The following is a 16,591-nucleotide window of genomic DNA, read 5'->3' as shown; positions in this document are numbered from 1 at the left end:
TCCTCCTAAATCAACTTAAACACTATGTAAACTTGGGGGACTAGGAGCAAGTTCTAGAAACATATACATGCATAGGGAATAAATCACACATGAAAGAAAAAGCTCAAATCTCACAAGGTAAACACGATTAAAGGGCCCCGAACAACAATTCACTAATTAGCACCTTTTCACCCAACCATCATATCAAAACGTTAAGCCACACTTAAACATAGATGGAATATAATATCATTCCCTTTCGGTCTAATGTGTCCCTAAGCATGCGTGTTTCTAAGTTCTTCATGTTATGTTCATGACATGGATTCAAGCTTTTTTTAGAACAAAAAAATCTCCAAAGGGTTTTTGGAAAATTAAAAAAAACAAAAAAAAACAAAAAAAAAACCCCTTAAACTCACGGTCCCAATTTTATCCCCCCAAACTTATTTAAACAAAGTGTAAAATAAGTTTGAAAAAGGGTGGGACGTGAGAAAACCTAAAAAAAACGTACCCAAAAAAAATTTCCCCGAGGGGTTTAGCGGGGCGAAATTTAAAGAACCCCCAAAAAAATGGGGGAAAATTGTGCCCGGGTGGCGGTCCGCCGCAGGGGCCCGGGGTCCCCAAACGTCAAAAAGCTTTAAAAGTTCGGGTGGCGGACCCCCCCGAGCTTGGGGCGGTCGCCAGGAAAAAACCCGCAAAAAATTTTTTTGCAAAGCAAAAAATTTAAAAACCAAAACCAAAAATACTTAAAATTAAAGCAAAAATTGTTGGGTTGCCTCCCAAAAAAGGGGCCCCTTTTAAGAGTCTTGGCGGTTTTTCCCCCCCTTTTTCCACTCCTTGGGTGGCTCTTCGAGACCAACCCCCTTTCATCTATCACTTTGTCTCCTTTGTAATATTTCTTAACAGGGGGGACCATTTGTTTGAAAAAAAGGTCCACCCGGGTAGAAACCCTTTTTTTGTTCCACTATCATAAAATTTTTTTGTTTTATGAAATGGACCAGTCCACTTGGACTTCAATTTCCCCGGGGAAACAAAATAGTCTCGAGTTATGCAAAAAAACCCAAACCCCCCCAAGGTGAGCTCTTTTGGGGATCACCCTATCATGATAAACCTTCATTCGTCCTTGTAGATGGATGAACTATCATAAGCCCCCATTCGAAAATTCGTCCATCTCGTTAAGAAAAAAAAGGCTTTTTCCTCATACCCTTTTTGAAAATCTTGATTCAACTTCTTGATTGCCCAATAGGGCCGGTTTTCCCAAACTTCAAGGAAAGGGCATGACTTTCCAAACACAAGTTGATAAAAAATACCTATGGGACCCTTGTAGGCGGGGCGGTAAGCCCATAAGCATCTTCCAAACGAAGTGCCCAATCTTTTTGTTCACACTCACCGTCTTTTGAAGAACCGATTTGATCTCTTTTTGGCAATTTTTTTGGCCCATTGCCCCGGATGGGGGGGAAATGCCCCAAATGTTTGACTCCATATTTGTCCAACACGTTGTCAAAATCTATTGTTGAAGTGAGATCCTCCACCCTTTAATGAGGGCACGGGGGAGTCCCAAAACCCCGAAAAAAAATATTTTTTCCCTAAAAAAGCGGAACCACTTTAGAATCATTAGTTCTTTGGAATTGCTTCCACCCTCTAGAAACATATTCTACCCAAGTAAGATATATTGGTACTCCCCCGATTTTGGGAATGGTCCCAAAAAATCTATCCCCCTTTACATCAAACAATTCCACCTCAATAATGGTATTCATAGGCATCCCCTTTTTTAGTGATCCCCCCGGGGCCCGACATTCATTACTTTAAGAACAAAACTACAAAAGTGGCAAAATATGGTGGGCCAATAAAACCCCCAAAATCTTTATTGCGGTCCTTTGCACACCAAAATGCCCTTTCCGAGGGGATGAATGACACTTCTCAACAAGGGGGCCCCCCAATCCTCTTGAGGTACACACCTCCCAAGTAAAGATTCAATTTTTTAAACAAGGGGGAAAAATCCCAAAAAATAAGATCGTACATCTCTTAAAATTTCTTTTCCCGGGAAAGGAGTGAGATCGGGGGAATGTCCCTTTGGGGCCTTAAAAATTGACAATATAAAGTACCAGGGGAAAGTGGCTTGGTGAAAAAAAAAAATGTTCATCGGGAAAATCCCCCAAATTTCTTTGATAAGTCTTCTCCTTCCACCGGTTTTCCCAAACCCCCGCGACGGAATGATCGGCCACAACATTTTCACCCCTTTTGTCTCTTATCTCAACATCAAATTCAAAGTAACAAAATCCATCGAATGAGCCTGGGTTTTGCTTCTTTCTTTGCGAAAAGGGGCCTTATAAACTGCATGGTCAAAGGGAAACAATGGTTTTAGTCCCCACAAGATAAGCTCTAAATTTATCAAAAAAAATATCGATAGCGAGCATCTCCCCTTTGGTAGTCGTATAAAATTTCTTGGAATCTAAAGTTCTACTAGCTAATAAAAAGACTCTAAAAATCTTGTTCTTCTTTTTGTCCCCAAAAAGGGGCCAACGAACATCATTTTTCATCACACATAATCTCGAAGGGGTTTACCCAATGGGGTAATGAGAATGGGACGCTCACTAGAGCTTTCTTCAAGGTCTCAAAAAAATTTTTAAGCAATCGGGAAATAAAATCAAAAATTTTACATCTTTCTCAAGCAATTTACAAAGAGGTTTAGAGATTTTTGAAAAATCCTTGATGAATCTCCAAAGGTTTGCATGTCCTTTTTCCCTCCCCTTTTCATTGCAGGGGGGGAGCTTTTCAATGGCGCAATTTTTGCCCCTCACTTCTATACCCCGGAAAAACACTTTATGTCCTGAAACATCCCTTTTTTCACCCCTAAAAGGGCATTTTTTTGGTAACTGGTTAGTTTCCCCCACATCTTTTGCAAAACCTTTGCCAAATTTTCAAGACGGGGATCATAGGGTTTTTCCCAAAAACCGAAAAATCATCCATAAAAACCTCCATTACTTTTCAATTAAATCATGAAATATAGCCATCATACATCGTTTTTAAAGGGAAGGGGGCATTACATACCCCCAAAAAACATTTTTCTATACCAAAAATACCATAAGGACATGTAAAAAGGGGGATTTTTGTTGATCCTCGGGAGCAATGAATTTGATTATAACCCAGAAAACCATCAAAAAAAACGGAAAAATCAAACCCCTAATCTATCAAGCATTTGATCAATAAAAGGTAAAAAGTGATCTTTCCTAGTGGGCATTTAACATCCCATAATCAATGCATACTCTCCATCCCGTAGCTACTCTAGTGGCTATCATCTCTCCATTTCCCCGGGCCCCCACCCCTTCTATTCCCCCCCTTTTTTAAACTACACCTGCTTTGGACTTACCCATTCACTAAACGAGATATTGCATAGATAATCCCCCCGCATCTAGTAACTTTATTACCTCTTTTCGTACTACATCTTGCATGATAGGATTAAGTCTACGTTGGTTTTGCACACGAGGTTTATGCCCTTCCTCAAGTAAAATTCTATGCATGCATGTGGTCGGGCTAATCCCCCCTTTAAAACACTAATAGACCATCCTATGGCAGACCTATACTTATTTTTAAAACGCACAAAAACTTTTCACACTCCTCTTTATTCAATGCAACCGGGGCACCACAACCGGAAAAAAGTTACCCGGCCCTAAGAATGCATACCCGGATTTGGGGGGTTGCTTTAGCTCCACCTTTGGTGGGCCCCGTGGTTTTCCCCCCCGGGCCTTTTTTCTTTCCTTTTTCGGGGGTACGCAAGGCCAAAAGCATTTCCCTTTTTAGGAATTTTCTCCGGTGCCCCTTCCAATTCTGTCACCCTTTCAAAACACTTGCATCACAAGATGATAAATCAGCATTAGGGGGGTAAATGAGTTTATGAGACAAGATTCAAGAGGATCCCGGGTTTGATGATAAGTGACTTCTACTTCTCCCCACAATGGGGTTTCGATTTGTATGACAAAAGCATTCTTGATAGCCTTCCCCCCCCTCCTTTCCATGGAATTTCATTCCCGTAGATGTTAAATGTGATGCTTTCATCGTTCAACTTCAATGTCACCCCCCCTTTTGTACATTTTATTTTGGTCACAAGGTAAAAAGGTCTTCCAAGGATCAAAGGCAATTTTTTTGTTTTTCCGCATATCCAAAACAACAAGTCCCAGGGAAAAAAAAACTCTCCCACTCTTAAAGACATCTTCCACTATCCCCATTGGCGTTGTTGTGTTACGATCCGCCATTTGCAACGTGATTGGGGGGGACGGATACTATCAACGTCGAGTTTTCCCCCAAAAAAATAAAGGATCAAATTAATACTGGATCCTAAATCCATAACGCCCACCTCCACATCATTCCCTAAAACACAAGATAATGTAAAACTCCCTGGATCTTTGTGCTTGGTGGGTAACCCTTTTTTAATGATAGCGCCGGGACTTCCCCCCGTTAGGCCCACCGTCTCCCCTACTTCCCCCCCTTTCTCTTTTTACAACATCTTTTAAAAAAATTTGGGGAATTTGGGGATTTTTTGAAGGGCTTCTACCAGTGGAATGTTGATGTGGACTTTGCTCATTGCTTCCAAGAACTTGGTAAACCGGGTAAGCCCTTTCTCTTTTAAACGTTGAGGATATGGAATGGTGACACTGCTTTTTGGTAAAAACCCCTTCCGTTTTTCGGCCGGGGGACCCGCGATGGGGCGTGGCGACCCCCGGCCTTTAGCCATGCCAATTCCCGAATTCCCTCCCCCTTGGTGAGGTTTGCGGGGTCGGGCCGGGGTTAATCCCGGGGCCCCCGCACATCATCGTGACAAGGTAAACCCGGGGGTTTTTCTATTTCTTTTCCTCTCCTGCCCGGGTCTCCTGCCCCCGGAGGGGGATAGTTCCCCCCGCGAGCCGCACCCGTGACATTTTCCTTTCGGGTTTATTTCCCCGGTGGGGCCACCCCCGGGGTGCCTTGTTTCCTATGGTTGTGGCTAAGATCCCGGGTTTAATTCCGGATCCCGACTTGAGTAGCGAGGTTTGCCAACCCTCTTTCCAAGGGGTGGTTTTTTTTCCAAATTCTCCAACCTTTTTTTTCCCAACCGTCTATGGTTAAAACCCCCGGTTTAAAGCAAACCCCAAATTGGGAAACCCCCCAACTGGGGCGGGTTGATCCTCCCCGTACATGTTTCATAATCATTAGAACAAAACTTTGTGCATCATAGGGGTAATCGAATTACCGGGGGCGTAAAAAAAGATCACCCCCGTGCCCCATCAAAATAACCACATGGATTTCCTACGCCCAAGGGGAAAATCCATTAAAAAAAAAAAAAAAAAAAAAATAAAATAAATAAAATAAAAAAAAAAAATGAAAGCAATTAAAAAACCAAAATAGTAAAATTATCCCGTTTAAGATATCACTCCAAAGTGAATTGTCTTCCCTCAAGAAAGGGGCCCCCAAAATTGAGACTTTTTATTTGCACATAAAAACCCGCAAGTATAAAAAGAGGAGTAAGATAGCAAAAAGGGTTTGTACCGGGTTTTCGAACACGGGAAGAGGTACACAAAGTGTCTATCTTCTACTAAAATCAATTATATCCGGGGAAACAAGAATTTTTTTTTTAACTTTTTTAAAAAAAAAAATATTAAAACAAAAACAACTAAAAACAAGCAAATCCCGGGGAGAAAAGTATGAGATAAGGGGGAAATTTCCAGGGGGTGTGCTTTCCCTTTTTGGTTATACAAATTCCAAACTACAATACCCCAGCACCTTAATACTTTGAAAGGACGAGTCACCTAGCTTTTTTGCTCCCCAAAAACAAACGTTGATTACTAACATTAGGGTTGTCTCCTAAATAAATTTCCAAAAATTTTTTGGGGCCCGAAAATCCTCCCCTCCTCAATTGGTGTTAAAGGAAAAAAGTACTAAAAAGTGGGGGTCTAAATTCCCGAACTCTCACGTTATGAAAACAATTAGATGAATCATACATAATTGTCACTTCCCCTTTTGAAAGCATCATATTAACTTTTGGGAAAAAAAGTAAAAACAAAAAAGGATAAAAACACGTCAAAATACCAAAATGTATAGAATATGCAAATAATGGACATGTAGAGTGATTTTGATGACAAAAACGGACCAAATAATGGCCTTAAAACAGTGCAAAATCCGCTCATAGCATCTACCAAGGAGGAGGCGGCAACAAATTTCAAGATTTGATAGTGTTTAATGAAGTTATGAGCAAACATCAAAAGTGGAGTATTCATGATACAACACAGGTATTTCCTCCTGATAATGAAAATGTTGGTTATGAACAGGATGGTAGCAATTCAAAGAGGACAAAGACTTCTGAATCTGGCGAGTATACTATCCCTTCAAATCCGGAAACTCCTACATCTGGCCATTCAACTAGTTCTCGGCCTATGGGCAGAGACAAGGCAAAAAGAAAAGGAAAAAGTAAGGTAACACAATCTGATTCTACTAATGCTCAAGTTGCTGCAGAACTTCATGCACTAAGGCTAGCTAAAGATAATGAGAACGAACTAGTGAAGGCTCGACTGCAGATAGAGCGTGAAAAGCTAGAAAAGCCCTCTATGAAGATGTACCAAAAAATGTTGATCAAGTTGTTGGACAAAGAGCACTTGTCCCCAGAAGATCAAGAGATGAAACATCAACTAATGGATATTGTGTTTAAAAAATGAATGATTTTAGTTTGATATGAGTTTGGTGTGATAATAAGTTATGTAAGACCATCGTTTGGTGTGACATTAGTTTAAGTAATATTAGTTTGGTGTGCTTTTAATATGTAATGTTAGTTTGGTGTATGTTGGTGTGATCTTTGTTTGCACTTTATGTAATATAAATTTGTGTAATATTAAGTTTATGTGATATGGTCACATGCATCTTCTGGAAAAGCAATTGAGATGTCACAATTATTATTTCTTTATCACATGCATTTTTTTAGATATGATTTTCGTGAAACATGCATTTTCCTGCAAAAGTATTTGAAATGTCACAAACATCATTACTTTATCACATGCATTTGCAGATATGAATTTGATGCTACTTGCATTACAAAAGCTTTGAAATGTCACATGCATCACAGTGTCAATCAAATGAGTTGTCATCGCATGCATTATCCTGCAAAAATTAGATATGTCACATGCTTTACTGCAATTGTGTGTCACATGCTTTACAAACATCACTTCTTTATCTGACAAAAGTTTTGAAATGTCACATGTATCACAGTGCCACTCAAACGTTTTGTCATCGCATACATTATCATGCAAAAATTAGATAGGTCACATGCTTTACTGCAATTGTGTCTCACATGTCTTGGCGTTTAGTGTCACATGCAAATCTATTTAGTCTATACATAGCTGGTGGAAATTTTTTGAAGATACCACCAAGTACTCATTCCACCTCCAAAAAATGTCTTCTAGTGAAAACTCATCACTTTCATCGGATTCAAGTTCTGATGATTCAAATATCATAGCACTCAATGAATGGGAGTAACGAGTTTCTCAACAAAATCATCAAATCTATACAATTGTTGAGAACATGTTATCCGCCAATCACAATCTAATTGTGGGGGCTCAAGCTTCTACAGTTAGAAAAAGGTATTGTGAAAGGCAACGCGAGATTGGTGCTGAGCGTTTGATCAATGACTACTTTAGTCCCAACCCGACATATGGGCCAGAGGTCTTCCGACGCCGATTTCGCATGCACAAATCTGTATTCCTTCGGATAGTCGAAGCTGTTACTGCTAATGATGAGTATTTTCAAGAGAGACGCGATGCTACAGGGAGACAAAGTTTGTCATCGTTACATAAATGTACCGGAGCTATGCGGGTGCTGGCGTATGGGACATCATCCGATGTCGTTGATGAATATTTGTGGATGAGTTCAACGGTGACGAGAGATTCTCTAATACATTTCGTTGAAGGTGTTATCTCATGTTTTGGTGCCACATATCTTAGAAGACCTACTGAACAAGATCTCGCTAGACTTCTATATGTAGCAGATCAACGTGGGTTTCCAGGCATGATTGGGAGTATAGACTATATGCATTGGGAATGGAAGAATTGTCCTAACGCATGGGCTGGACAATATACAGGGAGAAGTGGCAAACCAACGATCATTTTGGAAGTTGTTGCATCATACGACTTATGGATATGACTTGCATTCTTTGGAACTCTAGGTTCGTGCAATGATATTAATGTACTCTATAGGTCTCCTGTTTTTGATGATGTCTTAGAAGGTCGAGCACCATCTGTTAATTACGTAGTAAATGGTCATCAGTATAATAGGGCATATTATCTTACTGATGGCATATACCCTGCATGGGCTGCATTTGTGAAGTCAATTGCTTCTCCACAAATTCAAAAGCATAAGTTGTTTGCTCAATTCCAAGAGTCTATCAGAAAAGATGTTGAGCGAGCATTTGGAGTCCTACAAGCGCGTTTCGCATTTTTGCGAAGGCCATGCCTTGTCTGGGACAAGATGTTGATGGGAAAAATTATGATTGCTTGTATAATCATGCATAATATGATAGTAGAAGATGAACGTGATACATATCAAAATTATTATGATCCTACTGAGTTTTTTGAAGATACACCTACAAGAGCACAAGAAGGAAATGCTGAAGCTTTTTGCTACTCTACTCAACGGATTGGGAGTTTGTGTTCTTATATAACAAATCGAGACCAACTCCGCAATAGAGAAGCTCATATTACCCTTCGAGATGATTTGATTGAGCACATTTGGGATAAATTTGGCACAAATAGTTGAATTTGTAATGTTTATCTTTTTTAGTAATCTTTCTTATTTTTCACTTTAGTTTGTAATTTGGTTTGTTTATTTTCTATTATTGTACCGTATTTCTTTTATTTGTGTATTTTTTATTATAAATTTGAATTATAAAATAATTTATATAATTTTATATGAGTTTTTAAATATATTTGAATAAATATAAAATTTATATTGATTGAAAGTATATGAAAAAGAAAATATGTATTGGGGTTGAGTTGGAGTCATTGATGGATGTAAAAGTTTTAATAAGCTGAGGGTTGTATATGTGGATGAAAGAGAAATGATTATTTAGTTCAAAAGTTGATTGGGGTTGGGTTGGGTGGATGTCACCAATGGGGATACTCTTAGTGCAAAAGAAAAGAAATTGTACGTTCTACTACTGGGAAAATTTGAGTGAAGCATTTCATCAAACAGTTGTGTGGTATCATCTCCCATGGCGACGACCTTCTCGCCTATCTTCTATGCCTCCATTGCTCCTAAAACTCGCACCTCATTCCCAGGTCACACTTCTCCTTTTACTTGTTTCTATTGGGTAACTCGTCGTTGAGGTTGAATTTGCTGCAGGTTTACAAAATGCGCTTTCATGGAGTGCGTCTGCGAATTATGCCAAGCTTCGGATGGCGGCGGCAGGGGTTTCTGCGAAACCTTTATTCATCAAGCACGCAGTAAAGGAGAGGTAACCTGACTTCGTGAAATATCTAATGATTTGTCAGTATTTAACTTGATGAATTTGCATTAATGTTAGATTGGGAGTGCGGTGTGCAACTCTCGAGGAAATTGAAGCAGAGAAGTCGATGATTGAAGAAGATGCTGTAAGAAATTCGTGACTTTTCGTATCAAACCATTTCTGTTCTGCAACGAGTTAAGAATGCAGCTACGATATTCATTGATCAGAGAGAAAGGATGGAGAAGACTATTGAAAACGTTAGATCCAGTTTCAATTCGATTAGGACAGGGAGGGCAAATCCAGCTATACTAGACAAAATTGAGGTACGACGGCGTTCGAATTCCATATGTTTTTTTATTGAATCAGAGCATTATATATGCTACCCTATCTAGGAATTCATATTTAGGGTTCATATTTTGTGCTTTCTCTGTCAATCTTCTATGCAGTAGAACATTTCTTACTCACTTGAAGATATAGCTGCTAGTCTTGTCCTAGTTAATGCATTTTGCCCGTCGATTGATGATTTACTTAATGAAAAAATCTAGCACTGGGCATGAATGTACTAGTCATGTGTAGCCTATCTTCAATTATATTTTCAATGCCATGATCTGAAAGAATGAATTTGTTTAATGAGCACCAGTTGTGTCATGAGAAGAAGCCACATGTATATGTAATAGAACTCATCAATGATTTGTGAGAAAGTGTCATGTGATGATGTTTGATTGAAACGGTTCAGTTATCCTCAAAGGAGTCTTGGCGCCATATGCTCAAGATAGATGTATTGTGTTCTTGCCGCATATTGCGTTCTTAGAAATGACTGCATATTGTTTTTTCATTGCCTTTTCCCGCTTTGCACCGTCTTTTTAGGTAGAGTATTATGGAACACCAGTTGTTTTGAAGAGCATAGCTCAGATAAGTACTCCAGATGCAAGTTCCATATTGGTGCAGCCCTACGACAAATCCAGGTATACACCTTATCATGTGTAGATAGTACATTTGTAAAAAGTTGTAATCAGTCGTTTAGAATTGACATTCGAGGTGAACTGGCATAGAAACTGGGTGAAATGCTTAGTGAATACACCATGTTTTGTCCATCCCGCACACATATGTAAATTAACAGAAAGAAAAGTGACTCCTTGTTAGGTAGGACCTCCATGAGATAATGGTCTCTGTTGAGTTTTTGTCATTGCTGGGAAACTAGGATCAAATTCAACTTTGGATTTACTGTTACATTAAATAATCTGATGTCAAGGTATGGAGATTATCTTTCCCATACTTGTTTGCTTCAACTGGCTGTCACATGCTATATATTGTGGTTTATCAAATTATGTTTAGTTTGTCTTGTTGTTTACAGCTTGAAGTCTATCGAGAAAGCAATTATTGATTCTGACCTTGGGATGACTCCAAATAATGACGGAGACGTTATTAGGTTGTCTATACCACAACTCACATCAGACAGGAGGAAGGTATTGTAGCTGAGTGAATGGGTTTCTGTAGGGCTTATTGTCTGTTTTATCCAAATGGTTTCCACCTTTCTGGAATTGGTCGTGAATTGTCTCTTTGTGGAATTGGTCGTGAATTGTCTATGATAAAGTCGTTATTGACCAAATAATGAGGAAGGTATTGTAGCTGAGTGAATGGGTTTCTGTAGGGTTTATTGTCTGTTTTATCCAAATGGTTTCTGCCTTTCTGGAATTGGATGTGAATTGTCTTATAAAAACCTTCTTGTGAACGTAGAATTGTCAATATGACTCGTTTAGGATCCTTCTCTCTTGATATGCTTTTTGTTATGTTTATGCAGGAGTTGTCAAAGGTTGTGGCTAAGCAGGCTGAAGAAGGCAAGGTAAGCTTTGGAAATATAAATAAATAGGTTAATGCTAAGTTGCTCCATTTACAACTTTGGATTCCCTTTTCTAAAAATAATTCTCCCATGCAATTGTAGTCCACAATCATTAAGTTCATCTTGTTTGTAGGTTGCCATAAGGAGTATTAGAAGAGATGCTATCAAATCTTATGAGAAGCTTGAGAAGGTCTAAAAAATCTACTCGTATGTCTCTCTCGCACCCCCTTCCCTCCCCATGTCATGATTCTGTAACCTGTGACATCTTACAGGAGAAGAAGCTCTCAGAGGATAATGTGAAGGACCTGTCTGCTGATTTGCAGGTACCAATTTAAGTTACTACTATAAGTATACTAAGAAGAGTTTGAAACAGCTAGAAACTCCTCTGTCATCGTCTTCAATCTGTCACATTGTTACAACCCAAATTGAGCACTGCCATGTTGATAAAGAAACATAATATATCTGGGTAATCAATAAATTGTGCTAAAGAGAAGTGTTCTGATAATTCTATGAAGTCCATTGTTGTTGGCCTTTTATTTACCTTAGAAATATTAAATTGCTCATTTTATATATACACAACTTTCTTCTCAATTTCTGTGCGTTATTACAAGTACGCGATTTTTCCCTTTTTTGTTATTCTATCCCGTATTTGTTAGATCTCAGGGCTCCAAAACTTCGTTGATAATTTCGGTTCACCATTTGCAGAAAGTGACGGATGAGTACATGAAGAAGATTGAATCAATCTTCAAACAGAAAGAGAAGGTATATCTCCTTGCATCGTCTTTTCTTGCTTGTTAAAGCATGATAGTATGGAAATACAGACTCCTACCACTCTGCACTGGGAGGCAGGGGAGTCACTCGTTTCCTGCAGGGTGGAACATCTAGTTAACAAAATTGCATCCTTATAATAACATCTATTCTCCCCTTGTAAGACAAGGTTGAAAGTCTCTCTATAGACGGGTCTAATGTAAGCTTTTGTGTTATCAATTCGTCCATATCAACTTCTTGGTCATCACATCAGCAGTAAATTTGGTAGTAGCCACTTATTCTTTTATGTTATGAATTTATCATTTCCACTCCATTATTGTTGTTATCTTTCAGGAACTGCTCAAAGTATGAAGACCTCCCGGCGACATGTAAATGAGATTCACTGCTGTAATGAAAATTTGAGAAGCTCCTTTCACTTGGCTTTGGAGGGTGGTGGTATGTGGTACTCTAGATAAATATGGTATATGCTGCTTCAAGACTTGTTCTTGTTGATAGAGTTTCTTGAATTGTTCTTTTCTGTTACTGTACATTTTTTCTGTTAAGGCATAAATTCATTTGTGACATGTTCAGCTGCATTAATTTGTGGTGGGCTTATTTATCAAGTTTTTCAACTTAAGTTGAATTGTTCTTTAACCCAACTTGTGATTTAGACACGGTTGATTTGGAACCTTTCAACTAAGTGAGCGTTTGATACCGTTGAATTAAGGATATGGATTTGAAATGTTCATTAAGGAGTCCTATTATATGGAAATCCACTCCTTAGATGCGCAAATGTATAAATTATTTTCGCCTTCATCACAAGGCTATTTTACTTCAGCCCAGGGCAAATAAGTCATAACATGATAGGAGGATTTAACTTCATTCCAGAATATTATATTACTTCATTCTAGTAGGTTATTACTTCATTCCAGTAGGATACCCTAATTGAATGATGTAATAAACACATGAAATGATATAATAAACTATTTGAATGAAGTATGTGAAGTATTTGAAGTCATACTGAAGGTCCTATTGGAATGAAGTAAAAACTTTGTCCAATGAAGTAATTAACCTATTGGAATGAAGTATTTTTTAAAGTGAATAAAGTAAAAATTCAGTTCAATGAATTCGAATGAGGCATGTGTTAATCATTTAAAAAAAATCTACAGGAAGTAAGTAATAGTTTCAAGATATTACGTACCAGAATGAAGTAATAAACCTACTATAATGAATTAAAATGAGTTTGTAATGAAGATTGACACATCAACACATCTCATAAAAAAACTAGATCCAATGGCCATAATTTAGTCTATAGTTCAGTCTTTAAAATTATATCGACATTCATCACAAATCGTTTATTAAGATATTAAAATAGGTGTAGCATGGAACATCTTTCAAATACAGCACACATATATACAACACACATGTTACACACAACTACAAACAAACACACACAAATACCAACAATACACATATTGTACACATTACACATAAATTGGGTTTGAATTATTGATATAAATTACAAATCGGATTAATGGATTGTAAATCCGCGAACTATTTATTGAACTCAGGGTTTTTCCTAATCTATAAAAGTGATATTTAAATACTATATGTACTTTAGTGTATTTTGAAATTTGTCCTAGATTTTAATTTCATGTAAATAAAAAGCAACGTCTTCTCATAAATAGAAGATGTGCCAAATTCAACACAAATCATGTTGATTTGATTTTTTTCTTCATCTTATTATAGAAATGATAATGATGTGTCGGGTTTAAATAATAGGAGTAATTATTTTAGTTTAAATTTTAAACATTAAAAGGATATTATTTGGTATTTGAACTTTACATGTTATCTATTTCCGATGCCAAATCAATTTTGGTTGCAATTCGAGAGGGTGGAACTTCCATTATACACAAAAATTTATGTACGTATTTATACATCAAACTTATAAATTATGGTAAAACTCAAAATTCACTTAATTAATGGATTTACAACCAATTAATCCTTACAAATTGATTAAAGGCTCGTGTCTTATTTTACTATTAATTCTATTACATATTCTATTATTACATATTTTTTTTAAATGATTAACCTTGTTTCACATATTCCTAAAAATCGTGTTTAAATCATATATTTGATTATTCAAACTACACACTGAAGTTCCTACAATCTTTTTTTCAAATATCAGAATATATATTGTACTCCCTCTTATTTATTAACATCTGGAATTTATAGAAACTAAATTGTCAATATAAATCATATACTACTACTCATTACTCAATAATAGAAAGTAACAATTCCAATAGGAGTTGGGCAAGTTATGCTCTATGCTTTTTTTAACAAGTAGTACAACTAAAGTAGGCAATTACAACTTTACTATTCATGTTTTATCTATACAGGCACATGATATTAATTTATGGGATGTTTAAGTTTTAGGCTGCTATATTAGACATTTTGATAGTCATCACCTACCGTTTTAAATGTAACCGAAGACTAATATCCAAATAAAGGTGAATAACATAATCCATCATTTTCTTAAAATTGATACTACTTGATAGTGTTTTCAATCCAATAATGCAAAAATTCGATTAATATTCAAAGAAAAGTCAATAATTTAATCTGTCCTTTTCTAATAGTAATACTAATTAACTAACTAATGTAACACTCACAACTAGTCAGACCGATTTATCTATGACACAATAGGTTCTTTTTCTAAAGGATATGCTTTTCTTTTACTAAAAGAGGATATGCATGGACTAAACTATCAATCAACGATATAATGCATAAGGAAAAAAAAACAAATTTCACAACGACTTCTTTACAACAAGACAAACTAAATAAAATTCACACCATATTATACCTCGTTAATTATGGTAATTAGATATCGATAACAAACTAAACAAACTTAAAAAATCATATATTGATCGACGACTTCTCTATAATAAGAAAAAACTAAAACAAATTTCACATAAAAATATACCTAGTTAGTTATGGACTTATGGTAATTAGATATCAATAGAAAAGACATTTTTATCACCGAGATGGAGAATATTTTCAACTAAAATAGTACTCCATTCGTCCTCAAAGAATATGCACTTTGGGTTCGGCACGAGTTTTAATATAAAATAGACTTATGGTAATTAGATATCAATAGAAAAGATGTTTTTATCACCGAGATGGAGAATATTTTCAACTAAAATAGTACTATCTCCGTCCCCAAAGAATATGCACTTTGAGTTCTGCACGAGTTTTAAGTAAAACTGGTAAAGTAAGAGAGAAAAAGTAATTAAGGTATTGTAAGTGGAGAATAAGTACCACTAAAGAAAAAAGACTTTTCAAAATAAAAAAATAACTATTCTCATGGGATGGACTAAAAAAAGAAAGAGTTTTACGATTGGAGTATAATAAAAGAAAGAAAGAGAACGAGTACAAGGTAAACTCTTACCTTTTTACTCTATTTTTTAATCCTCCCATTACATGTCTCTTTTACTCTATATTTTAATCCTACCTTTGCATATCCTTTATCCATTAGATAGTGTTTTACCTAAACTTGAATGGTTTGTTCCATTTTAGTAGGACTGTCCATTCGGATATCATGTACTCCTTCCGTTTTATAGGATGTCACACTTAGAGATTGGCACGAGATTTTAGGAGGTATTTTTTTTTTGTGTTAAATGAAAAGAGAAAATAATATATTTATATTAATGTGAGAGAGAATTTTTTTTCAGAAAAAGAAGTGTGACATCTTTTATGGGACAAACTAAAAAGGAAAGTGTGACATCTACTATTGGACAGAGGGAATATTAACCAACTTTGATTCAAAAATTATTGGGTATTTGGTATCTGATGTCCGAAATTATAGGTATCAGGATCAGGTTCAAGTACACGTATTTTGGGCATATCGGGTTACCCAATAGACTAGCTAAAATTAAATAATGATTAAAATTATTTTAACTTAGAATTTTTAGTCTATTAGAAGAAAGTGGTCCCATCCCATTTTTGCCTCTGATCACAGCTCTGGCCCCTGGGCATCCAAATCTTGTTCCTTGGAAATGCTGCTTCGACTGCAAGGGAATTAATTGGCCATGCGACTGAAAACAATTACTCATTTTCCCTTCTTTTATAATACATGTGAGAGTGAAGGGGAGTGATAGAAAGCTGAAGAAGAGAGACGATGTGAAAAGGTTTTGATTTTCAAGATTTTGAAAATTTTGGCGATCATTCTTTGGATAAAAGAACCAGCAGACATCTAACTAGCGCTTCCTCCATTCCACAATAAAAGTCCAATTTAGTTATGACACGAATTTTATGAAATGTGAAAAAATGGACTAAATAAGTTAGTGCAATATAAGCCCCGCTTATATATATACTCCCTTCTTCCCACTGTGGATGTCCATCATTCCTTTTTAGTTGGTCCTACTTAATATGTCAACTTTTTTATATTTGAAAACAAATTCATTCTCATCTCTCCTCACTAAAACACCCAACTACATTTTCTCTCTTTATTATACCGTAATAAAGAGATGTCCACAATATTGAGTATTCCTAAAACTCCGTGTCATTCAAGA

At 36.7% G+C, this 16,591-nt stretch overlaps 2 protein-coding genes across 3 annotated transcripts; both read left to right on the top strand.

Moving 5' to 3' along the window:
* The first annotated feature begins 7,518 nt into the window (after positions 1–7,518).
* LOC125198046 lies at positions 7,519–8,748 on the top strand. Its single transcript, XM_048096510.1, has 2 exons — positions 7,519–8,080; positions 8,159–8,748. The coding sequence occupies exons 1-2, from the start codon at positions 7,519–7,521 to the stop codon at positions 8,746–8,748; spliced, it is 1,152 nt and encodes a 383-aa protein (XP_047952467.1).
* A 368-nt stretch (positions 8,749–9,116) lies between these two features.
* LOC125209101 (ribosome-recycling factor, chloroplastic) lies at positions 9,117–12,607 on the top strand. Of its 2 annotated transcripts, XM_048108707.1 has the most exons (11): positions 9,117–9,269; positions 9,334–9,445; positions 9,515–9,581; positions 9,664–9,759; positions 10,304–10,401; positions 10,791–10,902; positions 11,238–11,279; positions 11,410–11,466; positions 11,549–11,599; positions 11,982–12,038; positions 12,378–12,607. In XM_048108707.1, exons 1-11 carry the CDS (start codon positions 9,203–9,205, stop codon positions 12,393–12,395), a joined length of 777 nt encoding a protein of 258 aa, XP_047964664.1. In that variant the 5' UTR covers positions 9,117–9,202; the 3' UTR covers positions 12,396–12,607. The 2 variants fall into 2 exon arrangements, 1 of the variants encoding a protein (XP_047964664.1); XR_007174303.1 differs by lacking the exon at positions 12,378–12,607 and having other exon boundaries at positions 11,410–11,483.
* The last annotated feature ends 3,984 nt before the right edge of the window (positions 12,608–16,591 follow it).

Source organism: Salvia hispanica, chromosome 1 (genome assembly GCF_023119035.1).
Source record: "Salvia hispanica cultivar TCC Black 2014 chromosome 1, UniMelb_Shisp_WGS_1.0, whole genome shotgun sequence".
Classification (NCBI taxonomy): domain Eukaryota; kingdom Viridiplantae; phylum Streptophyta; class Magnoliopsida; order Lamiales; family Lamiaceae; genus Salvia; species Salvia hispanica.
The sequence above is the reverse complement of the archived record's forward strand: the minus strand, read 5'-3'. Positions and strand labels throughout refer to the sequence as shown.

Excerpts from the sequence above, each read along its gene's own strand:
- LOC125198046 (XM_048096510.1), top strand. The coding sequence starts at position 7,519 with ATGTTATCCGCCAATCACAATCTAATTGTGGGGGCTCAAGCTTCTACA. Across the intron at positions 8,081-8,158 it reads TGGACAATATACAGGGAGAA|GTTCGTGCAATGATATTAAT; the intron begins GTGGCAAACCAA and ends TTGGAACTCTAG.
- LOC125209101 (XM_048108707.1), top strand. The coding sequence starts at position 9,203 with ATGGCGACGACCTTCTCGCCTATCTTCTATGCCTCCATTGCTCCTAAA. Across the intron at positions 9,446-9,514 it reads AAGCACGCAGTAAAGGAGAG|ATTGGGAGTGCGGTGTGCAA; the intron begins GTAACCTGACTT and ends CATTAATGTTAG. Across the intron at positions 9,582-9,663 it reads CGATGATTGAAGAAGATGCT|AGAGAAAGGATGGAGAAGAC; the intron begins GTAAGAAATTCG and ends TTCATTGATCAG.